Genomic DNA, 18,796 nt, shown 5'->3' with positions numbered 1-18,796 from the left:
GAATGGTGAAGGGTAGGCAGGGACAGAAATACAAGTTTGTGTGGCAAGGGTGCCCGGAGGGCGTGAATGGTGTTGCTGTCCTGTTTTCTGAGGAGTTTGTAGACAGTGTGGTGAGTGTGACTAGAGTGAGTGAAAGGTTGATGATGGTGAAAATGATGATTGGAAAGCTCTTGGTGAACATCATCTCGGGATATGCTCCGCAGGTTGGTCAGAGCGATGAAGAGAAGGACAAGTTCTGGTGTGCTATAGAGAAGCTGATGGAAAACGTGAAAGATGAGGAAGTTGTTGTGGTAGGAGGAGACCTAAATGGACATGTGGGAAGGAGTATGGCCGGTTTTGAGGGAGTTCATGGGGGTTACGGATATGGTGTGAGAAATGGAGAAGGTGAAAGGATTTTGGAGTTTGCTGATGGAGCTGATTTGTTGATTTGTAATACTCAGTTCCAGAAAGAGGATAATAAGCTTGTTACATACACGTCAGGTGGGTCGACGACAACCGTTGACTACCTGCTGGTGCATAGGCGAGATAGGGGGCACCTCCGGGACACAAAGGTGATCCCGGGGGAGGAGGCTGTTTCACAGCACCACTTGGTTGTCTGCGACATAAGGGTGAAAGGTGCGAGGAGAGCTCAGCGGGTGAAGTACCAACCGAGAATGAAGGTGTGGAGGTTGAAAGAGGTGACAGTGAGGGAGGCATTAAAAGAGAGGCTGAGTAGGGTAGAGGATGATGTGGTTGAGCTTGAAAGTGGTTGGATGTCAATGAAAGATAGTCTGTTGGGAGCCGTTGGTGAGGTATGTGGATGGACAAAAGGACCACCGAGGCACTCGGAAACATGGTGGTGGGATGATGAAGTTGGAAAGAAGATTGACGAGAAGAGGAAGAAGTTCAAGGAGTGGCAGAAGGCGAATGGTATGGGGGCAGAAAAGGCAGAGCATGAAAGTTATAAGGCAGCCAAGAAGGCTGCAAAGAAAGAGGTAGCAAAGGCACAGGAGGCATGTAGGAAAATGTTCGGAGAATGCTTGGATTTGGAAGAGGGTCAGAGAGCGGTATTCAGGATTGCAAAGCAGATAGCGAAAGAGGGGTGTGATGTGATGGGGGTGAGTTGCTTGAAGGACAAAGTGGGACAAATCGTTGTGGACCCAGATGGAATTAAAGGAAGATGGAAAAGATATATGGAAATGCTGTTGAATGCAGAGAATGAATGGGATGGCAACATAGAGAGTAACCCAGTTTTAGGACAGGCAGAGAAGATAACCGAGAAGGAAGTTGAGGAAGCGATAAAAGCAATGAAGAGTAGAAAAGCGGGAGGGCCGACGGGAGTTGTGGGAGATATGTTGAAGGCAGCGGGAAATTGCGGTGTGAAAAGAATGACAGAGATCTGCAATCTGGTGGTGAAAGAAGGCCGCATTCCAGTGGATTGGGAACTGAGTACCCTCGTCCCTCTATACAAGGGCAAAGGTGACCCTCTGGACTGTGGCTCGTATCGAGCGATAAAGTTATTGGAGCATGGAATGAAGGTATTGGAAAGGGTGTTGGAGAGGAGGATAAGGAAGAAAGTGAAGATTGACGAAATGCAGTTTGGATTTATGCCAGGAAGAGGAACGACAGACACGCTTTTTATTGTGAGGCAGTTGCAGGAGAAGTACATGGAGAAGAGGAAGAAGTTGTTTCTTGGGTTTGTTGATCTGGAGAAAGCATTCGATAGGGTTCCACGCAAAGTATTGACATGGGCAATGAGGAAGTTAGGAGTGGAGGAATGGTTGATCAGAGTAGTGATGGCAATGTACAAAAGAGCGCGCACAGCTGTAAGGACGAAGGACGGGAACAGTGGTGAGTTTGAGGTGAAGGACGAAGGTGGGAGTGCATCAGGGCTCGGTACTAAGTCCACTACTATTTGTAGCTGTGATGGAGGTGCTGGCTCAGAACGTAAAGGAGGGTTTACCATGGGAGTTGCTGTATGCAGATGATCTGGTGTTGATTGCAGAAAGTATGGATGGACTGAAGGAGAAGATGAACAAGTGGAAGGAATGTATGGAGACAAAAGGTCTGAAGGTGAATATCAGAAAAACGAAGGTGATGGCAAGTGGCAAAGCATGTGGTGAGGTGGAAAGAACTGGGAAGTGGCCATGTGCTGTGTGCAGGAAGGGTGTCGGAGTGAATTCCATTCAATGTACAATGTGCGCTCAGTGGGTTCATCAAAAATGTAGTGGTTTGAGAGGGTCATTAACCAGTGTGGCAGCTACATTCAAGTGTAAGGTGTGCACAGAGGGAGCTGCAGATGGAGGAAATGTTGAGTTGGATCTTGGAGACGGCGTGATGCTGGAAGGTGTGAAAACATTTTGCTACCTCTGAGACGTGCTGAATGGAGAAGGTGGATCAGACTCGGCAATGGTTGCTCGAGTGAGATGTGCATGGAAGAAGTTTCGGGAACTGATTGGCGTGCTGACGAGGAGGGGAGTGTCGTTGAAGCTGAAGGGAAAGGTGTATGCTGCATGTGTGAGAAGTGTTATGATTTATGGGAGTGAGACATGGGTAATGAACGTAGAGCAGCAACGAAGGCTGGAAAGGGTGGAAATGCGAATGGATCGGTGGATGTGTGGAGTATCGTTGAGAGAGAGAGGAAGACAAATGATGAATTGTGAAAGATGATGGGAATAGAGCCTGTGATGGATGCTGTGAAGAGGAACAGGTTGAGATGGTTTGGTCATGTGTTGAGGAAGGATGAAAGTGACTGGTTGAGAAGAGTGATGGAAATGAATGTAGTAGGAAGTAGAGGACGGGGAAGACCGAGAAAGACTTGGCTAAAGATGGTCGAAGAAGAAATGCGGGCAAGGGGGTTAACAAGGGGAGATGCAGAAAATAGGGCAAAATGGAGAACATTGTCATTGGGACCGCAAGGCTAACCCCCGCTCTTGCAGGGAAAATGGCCTTAAAATGCCTGTTGTTGTTGTTGTTGTTGTATAGACGGAGTGATAGTCCTCACTCCTGTGGGGGCTGCCCTGTGTTGGCCTGTGTTGCATCTCCTCGAGATGATGAAAATGTCAAGACTGCTCTATTTCATGGACAGCATTAGCAGCTCATATTCGAGCATTTAGCAGCCAACGTGCAATTGCATCTGTGATATCCTCGTCTTTGAATGCTGAGTCTGAGCTGCGATGGACATAGAAAAAAACAAGACCGAAAGTCTAACAGCAGCGTAGCCGGGCTTGTAAAATATTATAAACCACAAACACATATGATTAGCTTTTTAAAGTCGCTAATGCTGTCTACAACATTAAACAAAAAAAAAGTGGAGGAATCCCGACATCCGTGAGGTAAGTTTTACTTACAGAACTGAGGGAAGATCTCCTGTAATCTATATACCCCACAAGGGTTGGGTTAATAACATGCTATCAAAAAACCGAGGCGAATTCTTACTTCCGCAGTTGTCTGTACACCGCTTATCATTGATTCATGAACCATACACATCTTCAATCCAATAACTATGTATTCACGACATTGGGATTAAAGTGTTATGGTTACATTTACTATATTATTATTATTACTATTACTAAAACGATACTACTGAAAAGATACACTACTGTATTAAGAAACCTGGGCTTAATTTGTCCAATGCAGCCTGAAGGTGAGGCATGAAGCCTAAGGCCTATACATACCATTTTGTTGGAAGACCCGTAACGCCGATGCTTTCGATATTTGATGGTCATTTTAACAATCGGGTTGTTTGTGTTTCACACTGAATGAAAAAGATAAAGTTAGAGCATGGCGATTGTAATATATGACAAGTTTGACGATATGTTCGGCCTGAACGAAATTGGAATTAAAATGCCGGAGTGTGGAGAGTCAGCCGCCGTATCGCCATAATGACATCAGATATAATCATATCACCCTATCATGTGACCAGATCCTTAGCTCTGATTGGTATACATTTGAGGGGACATACATACATACATACATATGGACGGACAAACACTGTTCTAGATGGCTTTGAACTATGGGCTACGCCGTAAAAATCACCTTCCTCCTTTTGAGGAATGTCAAACTTTAATACAACACTGGGATTGCAACCATTCAATCTGTTCACATTGACATCAAACTCCAGGGTTTTAAAACTAGATCTTGATGTCATCTTTCTCTCCATATTCACACTTTGGGGAAATTGAAAAGGCCATCTTCCAGAATGGAAATTTGGAAAATCATTGCAAGATACCAGGATCTCAAAATTTGGCTAACATGGATTTTACAACACACAAACAAGCTTTGTTAAAAACCAAAATGAGAAGCATCTTCTAAAGCTAGATATGGACCGAAACAGTCAGCCATACTGAGCCTTGTGTCATGGCTCAGGTTTGTAGGATGAACATGGTTTAAATGTGTGACTGAATGGTACACCCTGAGATCACAGGCCACTCGGCACAGATTGCCATTTTCAAAGTCCATGCCCAAATATATTTCACAAAACGAGTTTGAAAAATTCCATCAGTAGATTTGCCGATGATGTCAATTTCCCTCAGGTGCAGCCTCAACTGGTTTTTAAGATAGTGACGTCAGGTTTGCAAAAAGAATACATGAAACACATTTCATGAAACACAAACACAGGAAATGAGTTCTAAGCACATTTCCTTAACTGTTTTGCTCATGTTGATACTATATAGACTGAAGCAAATTACACAATAAAGGGATAAATTCATGAAAGTTTCATGCCATATCCTCTTTCAATGTCTCTGATAATTTGAATCAGAGTGCACTGACAAACTGCTATCAGTATTGGGGAGATATCAAGAGGTAATCAAAGTAGGTCTTCTACTTCAACCACATAAAGCAGCAATACAGGAACTAGAGAGTTCATGTCACTCATTACGCCACGCTGACTTGAGAAACAAGGACATGGGTGGGGTCTGCGAGCAGAAAATTTAACTACAGGTTCATTTTCTGATTTATGTTCGAAATAAAACACTCAATTTACATCTAGTTGTTCCTTGATCAAAAACCGACATTTGTGGACACACGGACGGACAGACAGATAGAAATGAACCAATTACTTAACCCCACTGTGAGTGCATGGGGGTAATGAGCAAATAGGAATTATCACACATGATTCCAAAATCAAAATGTATTTTAACAGAATCAATATTGATCGTATGGAAGAAGAAGACGAGGAAGAAGAGGCCATCAGGATAGTTCAGAGTTCACATAATCACCATTGAATTGCTTAGTCTGGGTTACATTTCCTGTCGAACTACAGGTTGGGCATTGCAGTCTTTTGAATGACATCAAGTCAGACATCCTGCCCAATAGCATTCGCTTATGGATGTCAACTACCACATGGTGACTTAAAAAAGTAAGCTATCGTGTGCTGGTATCCTGGCCAAATTCCAAATTTCTACCCTAACATACAACATGCTGTGACCTGTCCGGGGTTGATCCTCAGGCACATTCAATACTTATTGTAGCATCCTCCCATAAAAACAGAGTATAGTCAGGAAAAGGATGAAGACAGGGCAAAGGGGGTATGAGTCTATGGTGAATATAGATTAATCCTCACCTTTCTGCTGCCACGTTGAAAGGATGAGTTTCGTGTGAGCAAGGATCTCGCACCTGCCCCTGCCAGGCAGAGATGCAGTGCGTGGGTCCAACAATAGAAGGCCCAGCAAATACAATGGAGTGGTGCCGATTATCAACTGCTGGTGAGGATAAAGAGTTTGGATTGGCATCTTCCAGTTTGCATGACAGACTGCGTACGATTCTACGCGTGGCCAACTGTTTGCACGGAAGCTGCGTCATCAGGCGGCTCCAGGTCACACTTCCCTGCATCCAATCTTTAGCAGAACTTGCAGAGATGTCAGTCTCCTGCAATAACTTGTCACCCAATTTTCTATTATCACAACACTGAACCCCTTCATCCATTACAGCTCCATAACTTTTGGAGCTGCATGACAGTTCCAAACTTGCCTTTGCATCAGGTCCTTTAGAATTATTGGTTTGCAATCCAATACCATCCTCACTTTCTATTTGTCGAATGTTGTGCTGGGTACTCGAGGTTGTGCCGAATAATTCCGCGAGTTGGCGACGTCGCTCAGCCTTGTAGCGAGCAATCCGTTCCTCGCGCGAAACTCCTTCCGACACGCCATTTGTTGGAGCATTGTTGTCCTGTGAAGTTAAGTCACAGGCTTGGTACCCCTCTTTTGCTTCCGAACTTGTACTGGTCATAGCAGAAGCTGTAGGTCAAGAAAAACACAACATCCTCACACTTGCAAGTGCGAGGACGTCACCCAATGAGGATCGCAGCATTATCCAAATAATCATAATCCACGTTACTGCAACAATCCTCCAAATGATGGAGTTTGCAAAACAAGTCGGTATGCCTCAATGTGTGTCTAATATATATATATACAGTCAGGTGAAAAAGTAAGTACACCCCATGTAAAGTTTTGACTTTTTCAACATATTTCAACATACAGCTATTTGATCTTCATTTCAACAATATTGATAGAAGAAGGTGATATAATATAACAAATGTCATGAAACATTTACATTTTGTAGTCCATTGTATTATTTAAATAAACATAAATGCAAATTTCGCATGTGGAAAAAGTAAGTACACCCTTGGCTCTAATATGTGGTATTGCCCCCTTTGGCAGAAACAACCTCAAGTAGGCGTTTCTTATAACTGTCTACCAGTCTCTGACATCGACTGGGAGAAATTTTTGCCCTCTCCTCCATTCAGAATTCTTTCAGCTGTGCGATGTTTGAGGGGTTTATTGCATGCACAGCTCGTTTCAAATCCCCCCACAACATCTCGATGGGATTTAGATCCGGGCTTTGACTTGGCCATTCCAGAACCCTCCATTTCTTTCTTTTCAGCCATTCCTTGGTGGATTTACTGGTATGTTTAGGGTCATTGTCATGTTGCAAGATCCACCTTCAGTTGAGCTCCAACTTTCTGACAGATGGCCTCACATTATCCTCAAGCACCCTCTGGTACAATGAAGAATTCATAGTGGATTCTATGATGGTGAGCTGCCCAGGCCCTGATGCAGCAAAGCTGCCCCAAACCATAATATTTCCACCACCATGCTTTACAGTTGGTATCAGGTTCTTGTGGTCAAATGATGTCTTTGGTTTTCGCCAAACATGTCTTCTGGTACTGTGGCCAAATAGCTCTACCTTTGACTCATCTGTCCAGAGCACATTGCTCCAGAAGTGCTGATCTTTGCCTCGGTGTTTATTGGCAAACTTTAGTCTGGCCCTGATGTTCTTTCTGGACAGCAAAGGTTTCCTCCTGGCACACCTCCCATGTAGATCAAATTTGTGCAGCCTCTTTCTAATGGTAGATTCGTGCACTTTGACATTAAGAGTGGCAAGAGCTACCTGTAGGTCCCGCGATGACATTCTGGGGTTCTTCGAGACTTCTTTCAGCATCTTGCGGTCTGCTCTTGGGCTGAACTTGCTGGGGCGGCCTGGTCTGAACAAGTTGGCAGTTGTTTGGAATCTTCTCCACTTGTAGATGATCTTCTGGACAGTCGAATGATTGATTTCAAATTGTTTGGAGATCTTTTTAAATCCCTTCCCAGACTCGGAGGCATCCATAACCTTCTTTCTGAAGGCCTCAGAGAGGTCTTTTGATCTCGGCATGGTGACGCCGCACACTTCAACAACAAAGAGCAAACCAAACTAAATGTCTGAGGTTTAAATAAGACAGGTTCCTCCAAGATCCTCTCTAACGATGTTCTGATCATTTTCACCTGAGCTGGTGCACCTGATTCTAATTTTAGGTATTTGAAGTAGTGATAAATGTAGGGGTGTACTTACTTTTTCCAAATGCGAAATTTGCATTTATGTTTATTTAAATTATACAATGGACTACAAAATGTAAATGTTTCATGATATTTGTTATATTATATCACCTTCATCTATCAATATTGTTGAAATGAAGATCAAATAGCTGTATGTTGAAATATGTTGAAAAAGTCTAAACTTTACATGAGGTGTCCTTACTTTTCACATGACTGTATATCTATATATATATATATATATATATATATATATATATATATATATATATATATATATATATATATATATATATATATATATATATCAGCCATGCGTGCATCCTTGCAAGTTCCACCCATTGGTTGGACAGTTCGCCTGACTCCACCCACAATTTTTAGGCTCTCAAATTTAGGAACCACTTGGAATTACCCTTTCCCTCAAGCAGCACTTTTACTGCGAATATTACACACGTTTGCTAATATTTCCCATTATTTTCTCTTAAAATTGTGATAGGTTTCTGTGAAGTCGGTGATTAGCATGATAGGGTAGATCAAAGTGTTACATATTCCGCTGTTTCGACATGGGAATGCCGTTTGCTTTTATGAGCAGGAGGTGGGTGAGAGTAAGGATAAAGACCCTGTGGGTAATGTGCCGGTATATATTAATCTTTTCGTGTTGTCGGGTGGATATGTGAAAGGCATGTCCATTTCTGGCAGAAAGCATGAAAATGGGTATAGTATTTAGGAGTTTTCAGTTATGCAGATTTCAAAAATAATCAGAAACGAATGATCCAAAAATAGGAAAATATATATATTGTTGCGGATATGAGGATTGTATTTTTCTTATTGTGTTTTTATTGTATAGTAAATTGTTGTAAAATATCGCCTTCCTGCCTCCAGTCTGTTGTATAAAGGTCAAAGGGCGTTCCGGTAGTTAATTCCATAAAGCATACATTGAAGGACACTATAATATCCCTGTTCAGTAGTTTATTTCCTTATTCTGTGTATTAGGTTAAGGCTTTGTCTTCCATTAAAATGACACTCCATTGCACCAAGTGAAATAAGATAGATTCCCTTCATTCTTCATTCCCATTCCCAAAAACCTCCATTTCCCTTTCGTCATGGCCAAGCCTCAATTTGCCAATTACATCCCCTCCAAAACCACCATTGAACATGTGCTCGGGTCGGGGAAGAAAGGCGTGCCCGCCCGTCGTCATCAAGGGCGGAGCCAGAGGGTCGCGCGACCAACCATGGCCGAGGTGAGCACACCGATGGGCGTGTCCTGAAGGCCGGCGGCTTAATCGCCGGAGGCGCTATAAAGGCGCGCGCGCAAGAAGTGCGTGGGTTGCGTAAGGAGGTCCATGACAAGAGTTGCGGCAAAGAGATCACCGAGAAGAGAGTTGAGTAAGGGATCCCTGAAGAGAGCAGCTTGAGCCACCGCGGCTGCATCAACAGCAGCTTGAGCCACCGCGGCGGCATCAACAGCAGCTTGAGCCACCGAAACTGCAGCCACAGCAGCTTGGGGCCTGGACGAACGTTTTGAGCAGGACCGAAAAGGAACGGCGGCTGCCAAACGCGCTGATCGAGCTGCGGTATCCGTGGACCGGCCTCCCCCCTCCAAGCCATCCACCTCCGCCATTCCTATCATCATTCCCCATGTGAGTCATCTTCGTTTGTTCTGTCCTGGGTATTAATTAAGTCTGTTTAGATAAGCTAGCGATTTTCACTGTGTCTCTAAAATCTTCTGTATATTATTTTCTTATCTTTCCTTCTCCTTGGTTATTTTGAGCCTGTAAATAGTAAATAAATTTAGTAGTATTTGCCAACCTTTTCGTCTCCTCCTTCTTCTTCACATCCGTGTCGCTTTTGTCTTTTCCATATTGAATAGCTGTGGCGCGATCCGGCCAACGTTCAGGAATCGGGTTAGTCGGGGTAACTGTTAGGCCACGGTGCCATCCGCTCGGCAAACCAACATCCTTATCCGCGGGCCGTAACAATTGGTGTCAGGCAACTCTTGGCAACTCTGCCATCCCTCACAGCGGGGGCAAAGGAGCACTAGTCTTATGGGGTTGGCAGTGAAAACTAGCCCGGGAGGGTTTGGATAATGGTAGGGATCTAGAAGATGACAATAGGTAACGTTAAGATTAGTTAGTGACAATGGTACCTGTAGTGGGGACGCAGGTAGATTAGAGTGGATGATAATGACGTGGTATGTGCTTAGTTTAAAGGGAAGACGGGGAGCACTAAGTTAGCAGGGCAACAGGTAGATTAGATGATGCTGTGTGAGTGTTGGAGGTGTATTCAGAAGTGTATTGTGAAAAGTGTGTGAGGAACAGGTGTGATTGCACAGGTGTGCAACAACAGGTGTATGGAGAATGGTTGTGTGAAATACATGGAGTGTGGAATACATGGAGTGTGGAATATATGGAGTATTGGAATGGATGGTCGTGGAGTGAGTATGGTGGAAACTATGGAGTGGAGTGGATGGTGCGAAGTTGTGAATGGGGGAAGAGTGGAGCCCCATCACGAATACCCGGGGCGGGTAGTGTAAGTGTTAGGTAGAGGGTACAGGTAAATTGTGGTTGGATATTGGCATCTGTGGTGCGGGTGGAAGAATGGTGATTTGGATGGGTGCATTAGTGACGTGGAAATGGCTGGGCGTGTAGCCTGTTAGTGTGTGTAGTTGGTTTGGGCACTCCACCACTGTGAGGATGTCGGCCAGGTGAGGCCGCAGGTGGGCTCTGGGAGCCGGTAGAGTTGTTGTGGATGGGGCCCGAGGATCCGGAGGACGGACCCGGGTAGCCCAGTGCCAGAGGGCACCGAGGGGTGGCAGAGCGAGGAGGGGCCTTCCCCAGTAGATAGGTTAGGTTAAGGAGCAGGTACGCTCGGGTGGAAACTACAGTGGTGGAGGTGTGCAGGTGGGTAGACCTGCTGGGAGAGCTGCACAACCTAGCCTGGAAATTGTGCAAGGGCACAGGGAGATGAATCGGGGGAGTGAGACCCCAAATTGAGAAGCACCACAGTTTGGTCAATGGGAATTGGTTTTTAGAACCCATAGTGTAAGTTGGCCAATGGATTGGCAGGGAAAGACCCCGGGTAGTGTAAAGTGTGTTAAAGTCATTTAGAGGATAGTTAGGATTAAGAATCTCCTCGCACCATCTACATCCACTCACCTGAGGTGACGTAACTCCACACGATGCCATGTTTTATTATTTTTTATTGTGCAGATGTTTGGAATGAGATGCGTCATGACGTGGGTGTGACATTGTGCTTTGTGTTCCATCTCTTCCTCCTTATGAGGATTGATGACGAATTAGGTGATGGCAAATTTTGGTTAGAGGGATTGTGGAGACGAATTTGGTATAGGGGAAATATGGGGAAGATGTGACATTAGCGACGAATTTGTAAATGTGTAGATTTTTGTAAATATGGGGTAAGGGCAAGGGTAGAGTAGGTGACAGGGGGGGGGGGGGGGGTGACGTATGGTAGGGACGAGCTTTTCTCACTTCGCTCTCCGTACGCACTTCGCCTTGCATTGCTTTGATTGATGTGTACCCTTGTGACCTTACCCCTCACTCATCTGTCTCTCCCCCCCTTTGTCTCCCACATGAGGACCTGTGTGCCACTGGGCGCCGAGGGGAGCGTGCGTGAGTCCGCCATTGTGCGCCCGGAACTCCCAGAACCAGCTGTCTGCATCGATGCACCACATTATGGACCACATGTCTGTGGCCGAGCACCACTTATGGACCCCATGGGTTGGGGCATGGCCCCTCTGCTGGAACCGGCCATGAAGGCCCGAAATCTTGCTGGCGGACCTCGATCACAGGGCACCGATGCCCCACAGGTGAACCATACATAGTCGGCCCCTGTGGGCCATAAATAAATACAAATGGACACGTTGGGTGCAAGTTTTATTACAAATAGGCCGCCAGCAAAGGAAGATGACAACACCAGGAAAATAATAATAGCCAGCAGAGGGAGCTGAAGAGCAAGAGACCACCTGCAGGGATAGGGGTTGTTGTTTTTATTTTCATGAACAGTGATGACTGTGCACCGATTGGTGCTTGAGGGTGTGTTGGTGCGCTTTTGGGTGCTTTCATGGTGCGTCGATGCAGAGCAGACTGTCTCCCCCCCAGAAAGAACAATCACAGGTCCTGGGTTAGTTTTGTAAATAAAAGCAGAGTCATTGTAAATAATGCTCCCCACCGTCAGTGTATAGTTTGAAGACCATTCCGCAATTCGGTTAGCTGTGGGCGTGAGTCTGTTAGGTAGGGTGCAATGGAGCAGCGGGACATATTTATTTATGTTTTAAAACTGTCGCACTCAGGGGCAGGTTAAAAGTAGAGGGAACTACACCTACGTGTCACACTAAGCTAAAGTTATAGGCCCGGGACGTGCCTAAGAGGAGGAGGGTGCAGTGTTGCGGATATGAGGATTGTATTTTTCTTATTGTGTTTTTATTGTATAGTAAATTGTTGTAAAATATCGCCTTCCTGCCTCCAGTCTGTTGTATAAAGGTCAAAGGGCGTTCCGGTAGTTAATTCCATAAAGCATACATTGAAGGACACTATAATATCCCTGTTCAGTAGTTTATTTCCTTATTCTGTGTATTAGGTTAAGGCTTTGTCTTCCATTAAAATGACACTCCATTGCACCAAGTGAAATAAGATAGATTCCCTTCATTCTTCATTCCCATTCCCAAAAACCTCCATTTCCCCTTGTGTCATGGCCAAGCCTCAATGTGCCAATTACATCCCCTCCAAAACCACCATTGAACATGTGCTCGGGTCGGGGAAGAAAGGCGTGCCCGCCCGTCGTCATCAAGGGCGGAGCCAGAGGGTCGCGCGACCAACCATGGCCGAGGTGAGCACACCGATGGGCGTGTCCTGAAGGCCGGCGGCTTAATCGCCGGAGGCGCTATAAAGGCGCGCGCGCAAGAAGTGCGTGGGTTGCGTAAGGAGGTCCATGACAAGAGTTGCGGCAAAGAGATCACCGAGAAGAGAGTTGAGTAAGGGATCCCTGAAGAGAGCAGCTTGAGCCACCGCGGCTGCATCAACAGCAGCTTGAGCCACCGCGGCGGCATCAACAGCAGCTTGAGCCACCGAAACTGCAGCCACAGCAGCTTGGGGCCTGGACGGACGTTTTGAGCAGGACCGAAAAGGAACGGCGGCTGCCAAACGCGCCGATCGAGCTGCGGTATCCGTGGACCGGCCTCCCCCCTCCAAGCCATCCACCTCTGCCATTCCTATCATCATTCCTCGTGTGAGTCGTCTTCGTTTGTTCTGTCCTGGGTATTAATTAAGTCTGTTTAGATAAGCTAGCGATTTTCACTGTGTCTCTAAAATCTTCTGTGTATTATTTTCTTATCTTTCCTTCTCCTTGGTTATTTTGAGCCTGTAAATAGTAAATAAATTTAGTTGTATTTGCCAACCTTTTCGTCTCCTCCTTCTTCTTCACATCCGTGTCGCTTTTGTCTTTTCCATATTGAATAGCTGTGGCGCGATCCGGCCAACGTTCAGGAATCGGGGTAACTGTTAGGCCGCGGTGCCATCCGCTCAGCAAACCAACATCCTTATCCGCGGGCCGTAACAATATATTTACATTAATAATCTGGATAATAACTCATATATCCTTGACATATTTTGCAAGAACTTCCGCAGTGGAAAATTTGCATGGAACATGGTTGCTGGTCTGTTACATTTTTTTAGCCACGTCGCAGACGCTGCTAATAGAGTGCCCTCTGCTGTTGTTGTTGTTGTTCTTCTTGTTCTTGCAGAGAAGACAAAACCTCAAAGCTCCACCCATTCTGGGAACCATAGCTCCACCCATTGTGGGAGAGGCTTCATATAAACAAATATCCACCATTTTATTAACTCGCATAGCTTTGAGGCCTGTTTTGTAGGCCCGTGGTGTCTTCCTCTCTCACACAGTTTTATTTCAAATCAAATTCGATATATCATTTCATTTTTCACAGTCGCTAACATCGTTTTAGACTCGGTTGAAAAAAAACGGGAAGAAAATCCGATGAAAGTTGCCCTTTATAGAACGAAATGAATTCTCAAAGGCCTGTAACTTCAAGTCCATTGAGATATATATTTTTTAAATTGCGGCATGGTCAGTCATACACCGCCCGAAATAAGACGGGAAAATGCCGAGATATATATATTTTGTTTAAATCGCGGCATGGTCAGTCATACACCGCCCGAAATAACAGGCGGGAAAATGCCGAGATATATTAAAAATTCGTCCATTTGATGACAATCGTCACGATGAAATATTTAATTTATATGTCGTCACAATAATGTGGAGAGAGGAGCATAGCTTCGTTCACGTGTCGCCACACACGGGAAATTGCCGAGATTTTTTTTTTTTTTAATCGCGGCATGGTCAGTCATACACCGCCTGAAATAACAGATGGGAAAATGCCGAGATATATTAAAAATTCGTCGCCACACACGGGAAATTGCCGAGATATATTTTCACTTTGCACAAAAATAACATCAAGTAATCGAATCAATAGGAATGTCCTGTGCCTATAACATCGACGTTATAGGCACAGCTGCATCTAGGCATTGTGTAACATCGACGCGGCTTTTGTTTTAATTAAAACTTTTTGTACTTGTTTTTTTATTGCTTATACACATTTTATGAAACCTTTCGCATGTTTTTCAAAACTCTTAACACACCATTTAATTATATGACTCAAACATCCAAGTTTTTCAAAACTCTTAATACAGTTTTATTAGTTTACATCAAAATATGAAATGTTGTCTCCTTTTCAATTTATAAAATTACAATCCTGAAGTTAAAAGCACATTTCATATCTTATTGTTCTTTCAGCAAAACTCCTAATTCGTACTTATTTTTAAAACACACACTACGCATTATTGAAAATTGCTTTATCAATGTGTAAACCAGGTGATACTAAATTGATAATCCCCTCATCACGGTTTTGAAGTCTGGTTGTGCAAAACAAGTGCAGTGTGTGAAAACATGGAGCAGGCAATTCAACAGTGAGGACGTTGTGGTCATGGTTGTGGTTGTGTGTATGTTTGGGATGGTGGTCGTGGTTGTGGTCACGTTCGGTGTGGTGGCCGGGTTCGGTGTGGTGGTCATGGTCGTGGCCGTGCTCGGTGTGGTGGCCATGGTCGTGGCCGTGCTCGGTATGGTGGCCATGGTCGTGGCCATGCTCGGTGTGGTGGGCATGCTCGGTATGGTGGCCATGGTCGTGGCCGTGCTCGGTGTGGTGACCATGGTCGTGGCCGTGCTCGGTGTGGTGGCCATGGTTGTGGCCGTGCTCGGTGTGGTGGTTTAGTTATTTAATAGTGATGATATTATTTCATCTTGTTTAGATTATTAAATGAATGACATCGTCATGTCATTGGAAGTTTTTTGCTTTGATGCAAGTTTGTGTTTTTTCTGAAAGAATTGACATAAATTTGGAGTTTGACATATCTAACTATTTTTTGTAAATGGAGTTGTTAGTTTTGAGTTTTGTGTTAAGAGTCTTGAAAACTGAACCAATTGTTTGAAAAAATTTGAAAGTTTGAAAACAACACAGATTATATCATTCCACCAGAGTTGAGCAATTACCTGAAATGTTTGCAAGCAAAATAAAACAAACTGTAAAACTGATCCCTGAAATGCATTTACACAATGTATTCATGAATACAAATGTTTAACAATGGCAAGTAACACAGGCAAGTCAGATGAAATGTAATATAATTTTTAAATGGCCAAAAAAGATTGTTAGATATTCCAGAGATATTATATAATGGAGGCTTTGTGAATTTACCTTGAATTTCCATTTATGAGTTAAAATATTTTAAGAAGGTGTATGACATGCGTATTGGGTTAAACTAGAGGCGAATACAGTAACTAACACTTATTTATTCCAACAAATTACACATGAAGTACAGTTTTTACATCAAATTATCGATGTGTGCAATATCTAGAATAAATTGGGTCAATATGTTACAAAACAGACATTTTACTCATCAAAATATATAAAAACATGTATTCAAATAATATAACAAAATGGGCTCAAATATGTATATTCAGTGGTATATTCCCGGCCATTTTTGAAATCTGCATGCTTTAAATGACATGCCTGCAAATTTTCATGCTTTCTCCCAAAAGTGAACATCTCATTCCATTTTTGTCGCGTATCCGCCAAAACTATTGGGAACTTTTGCTATACAGTCATAAATAAACAAGCCATTGTACCAAAAATATATTTAAAATCTAAATATTGGCAGTACTGCATATCATTTTAAAAACTGACAAATCTTAATGAACCTGTGAAGATATTTCAAGAGAACATCAAATGTATACAAACTAAAGCAATGGTACAAAGTTGGGAAACAGCCAGCACCGCCAGATGGCAGCATTTCAAGGTGTTTATAGCTCTTGATTTCTGATCCCACCTGCCAGAGCTATGACACAGTTCATGGAACACAGGTGGCTTGTTTAGCTTTCCCATATGAATGTACAGCTAACAGTGTGGTATACCAGAATCAGATTCCAATTACTGTGGCGAGTTCCCCATTGTGTACTCATGTTCATTGTCCGAAGAAAATACAAGATAAAATAAAATAAAACAGCAAAACGAAAGCAATCAACGCGTAGATGAAAAACTATTACGTCGGGCGAGCCAGTGTAGCCCACCGTGCACCTCCCTCCCCCAACACCCCAACCCCAGGACCACTATTGAAGTTGAAACATTGCACCTAGATCAGTACATCAGGCATATCTCACTAAATCTTAAAGATAGAATAACAACACTGGTCCCAAAATAGAGGTTATGCATTTCTCCTTCAATACCCAATGTTGTTATGTTAACGAGTTCATTTGCATAAACATGAATATTTATTAAATTTAGAAATGTTCAAATTTTTATGTAAAATTTCAAAACTGTCTACTTCAACACCTCTCTGAAATTAAAGGAGATTTAGTCACATCAAAATCTGCACCAATGCATTTCGAAATTCAAGACAATTACAATGCCATTTGGTACCCCATTTGGTACTCTGGAATATAAATAATTAGGGCTGATTAGTAAAATCGAACCCTATGGTCACGATGGCACTCAAAAAGCCACCTTCTTCTTCAGAGGCTATCATCACTTCTCGATGAAATTTATGTTTCGATTTTAATTCTAATTTTTTTTCATATTTGTGACCATGTCGATCCGATAACCAAGATATATCATAAAATAAATAATTTTCGAGCAATGTAAGCTGTAGATTACACATCATACTGACATTTCAGAATGTAACCAGGAATTAGAAACTTCCAAGAGTAAGAGATTTTTTTTTATGTTTATGTTTTTGTGTGCAATACAATAGTGATGAGTGATGACATAATGGAGCAAGAACAGAAGAGGAAAACTAGAAAATGGAAGGGAGAAGGGACCAGCGTTTCCACCTCTAAGAAGCGGTAGACATGCATCTTACATCATGAGGTGCAAAATGTGACATTTACCATGTTATCTGATGTAAAAGATCCAGCCAAAAGACTGTAATCTCCATGAGATCCATCATCAGATACGGTCAGAACCAGTTGGTTGTAAGACTTGAGCGGAGTGTGCTTGAGAGCCGATACCAGATGAATTCAGCAATGAACACAAATATCAGACACTGCTATCAGCGCTTCACAAAGAATCTTGATCGACTGTGCGGGTCTGAACCAAGATCAGGCTCTGAGACCAACCCCCTGTATCGAAGTGAGAAGTTGAAAGCAAAATTGGAGCACACCTATGGAGAGAAGATAGCCTTTTGCCCCCTAAATATCATGAGAAAGTTTACCTCAAACTTGGTTTACAACTTAGATATGAAGTTGGAAACAGTGCAGTGGGCATTTCTGCTCGGAACTAAAGATAATTTGGCAGAAATTGCAAGATCTTTACGACATGTAATCTCATTGCTTCGGCCCACAACTGCTGACCATCTTGACAACACAGATTATATCATTCCACCAGAGTTGAGCAATTACCTGAAATATATTACAGCTGGAAAAGTCAAAGAACCCTTTATGCAGACAGACAGGCTTGTAAGCTCAATCGGACAGGACACATGTCGGGAAGTTACAAATGGTGAGTTGAAGATGCCAAAACATATCTGGCATCACTGGCAATTATGATGCGAAACCAGCGGTGGGTCAGAACTACACATGCACGATCCAAACATGTGGAAGCCACTCTAACCATGGCAGATATGTTGGGTGACTCTAAATCTGGCACGAGGCACAAAGACCTGTGGCCTGAATAAATTCAGAAGAGTGATCCTGTATTTCTGCTCGGAACTAAAGATAATTACAAGACACACGATGCCATTAATGGATTCATGAATCCATTCACCATTGATGAGACGGCTCCTCTATACTGCATTCTGTCTGATGCTCGTCTACTTGCTGACAATGAGTGATATTCTGATTGCTGATACCAAAGGTAAGGAAGCTAAGGAAGTATTTATCAAAGGAAGGTTGGAAACAAATGAAACCTCTTTGAACCAATAAAGAGAATAAAGCTGAAGACCATGGAAGCCATGGAGAAAATGGTGAAAAATCAAAACTGCAAATAACAAGGTAGTGGAGCACAGGTAGCAGGGGAGCATTGCATTCTAACTGTTCGTCAAATCATAGAACCAGGAGCCACCGGTGGATCTGATGAAATATCCTGAGATTCCAGTTCCACACAGCTTTGACACTGCCGATGGCAACTTCGTGAAGACTGACAAATATAAAGGTTTCAAGTACTTGGTGAAAGAGATAGACACTGCCAGTAAACCACCACATGGTAACGCTAGTTATAGAGGATGGAAATGCATGGTTTCACTGCATGAAAGACGTTCCGAACAATTTCAGACAAATATGCGAAAAACTGTTCAACATGATGCCCTGCTCGCCAACACCAAGAAACCAGATGACAGGAGATAGTGATTGACGAATGACGACCTGATAACTGAGCTTGAAGAGGTCACGTGTGCAGTGTATGGCAAGGCAAGCTTCGGAGAAGTGGACGA

At 43.5% G+C, this 18,796-nt stretch overlaps 1 protein-coding gene across 4 annotated transcripts in view; it reads right to left on the bottom strand.

The window, feature by feature from the left end:
* LOC137434099 (supervillin) overlaps positions 1-18,796 on the bottom strand; it is a 203,458-nt gene that overhangs the window by 162,548 nt on the left and 22,114 nt on the right. Inside the window, exon 3 of one of the 4 annotated variants that reach the window (XM_078785767.1) lies at positions 5,546-6,250. The exons of 2 other annotated variants lie outside the window; for them this stretch is intronic. In XM_078785767.1, coding sequence (XP_078641893.1) covers positions 5,546-6,210 — 665 coding nt within the window. In that variant the 5' untranslated portion in view covers positions 6,211-6,250. The remainder of the gene's footprint in view (positions 1-5,545; positions 6,251-18,796) is intronic. One more of the 4 variants, XM_068126771.2, reaches the window with a different exon arrangement.

Source organism: Myxine glutinosa, chromosome 10 (assembly GCF_964187855.1).
Source record: "Myxine glutinosa chromosome 10, kmMyxGlut1.1, whole genome shotgun sequence".
NCBI classification, from domain to species: Eukaryota; Metazoa; Chordata; class Myxini; order Myxiniformes; family Myxinidae; genus Myxine; species Myxine glutinosa.
Note: the sequence above shows the minus strand (reverse complement) of the source record. Positions and strands in the feature narration are given on the sequence as shown.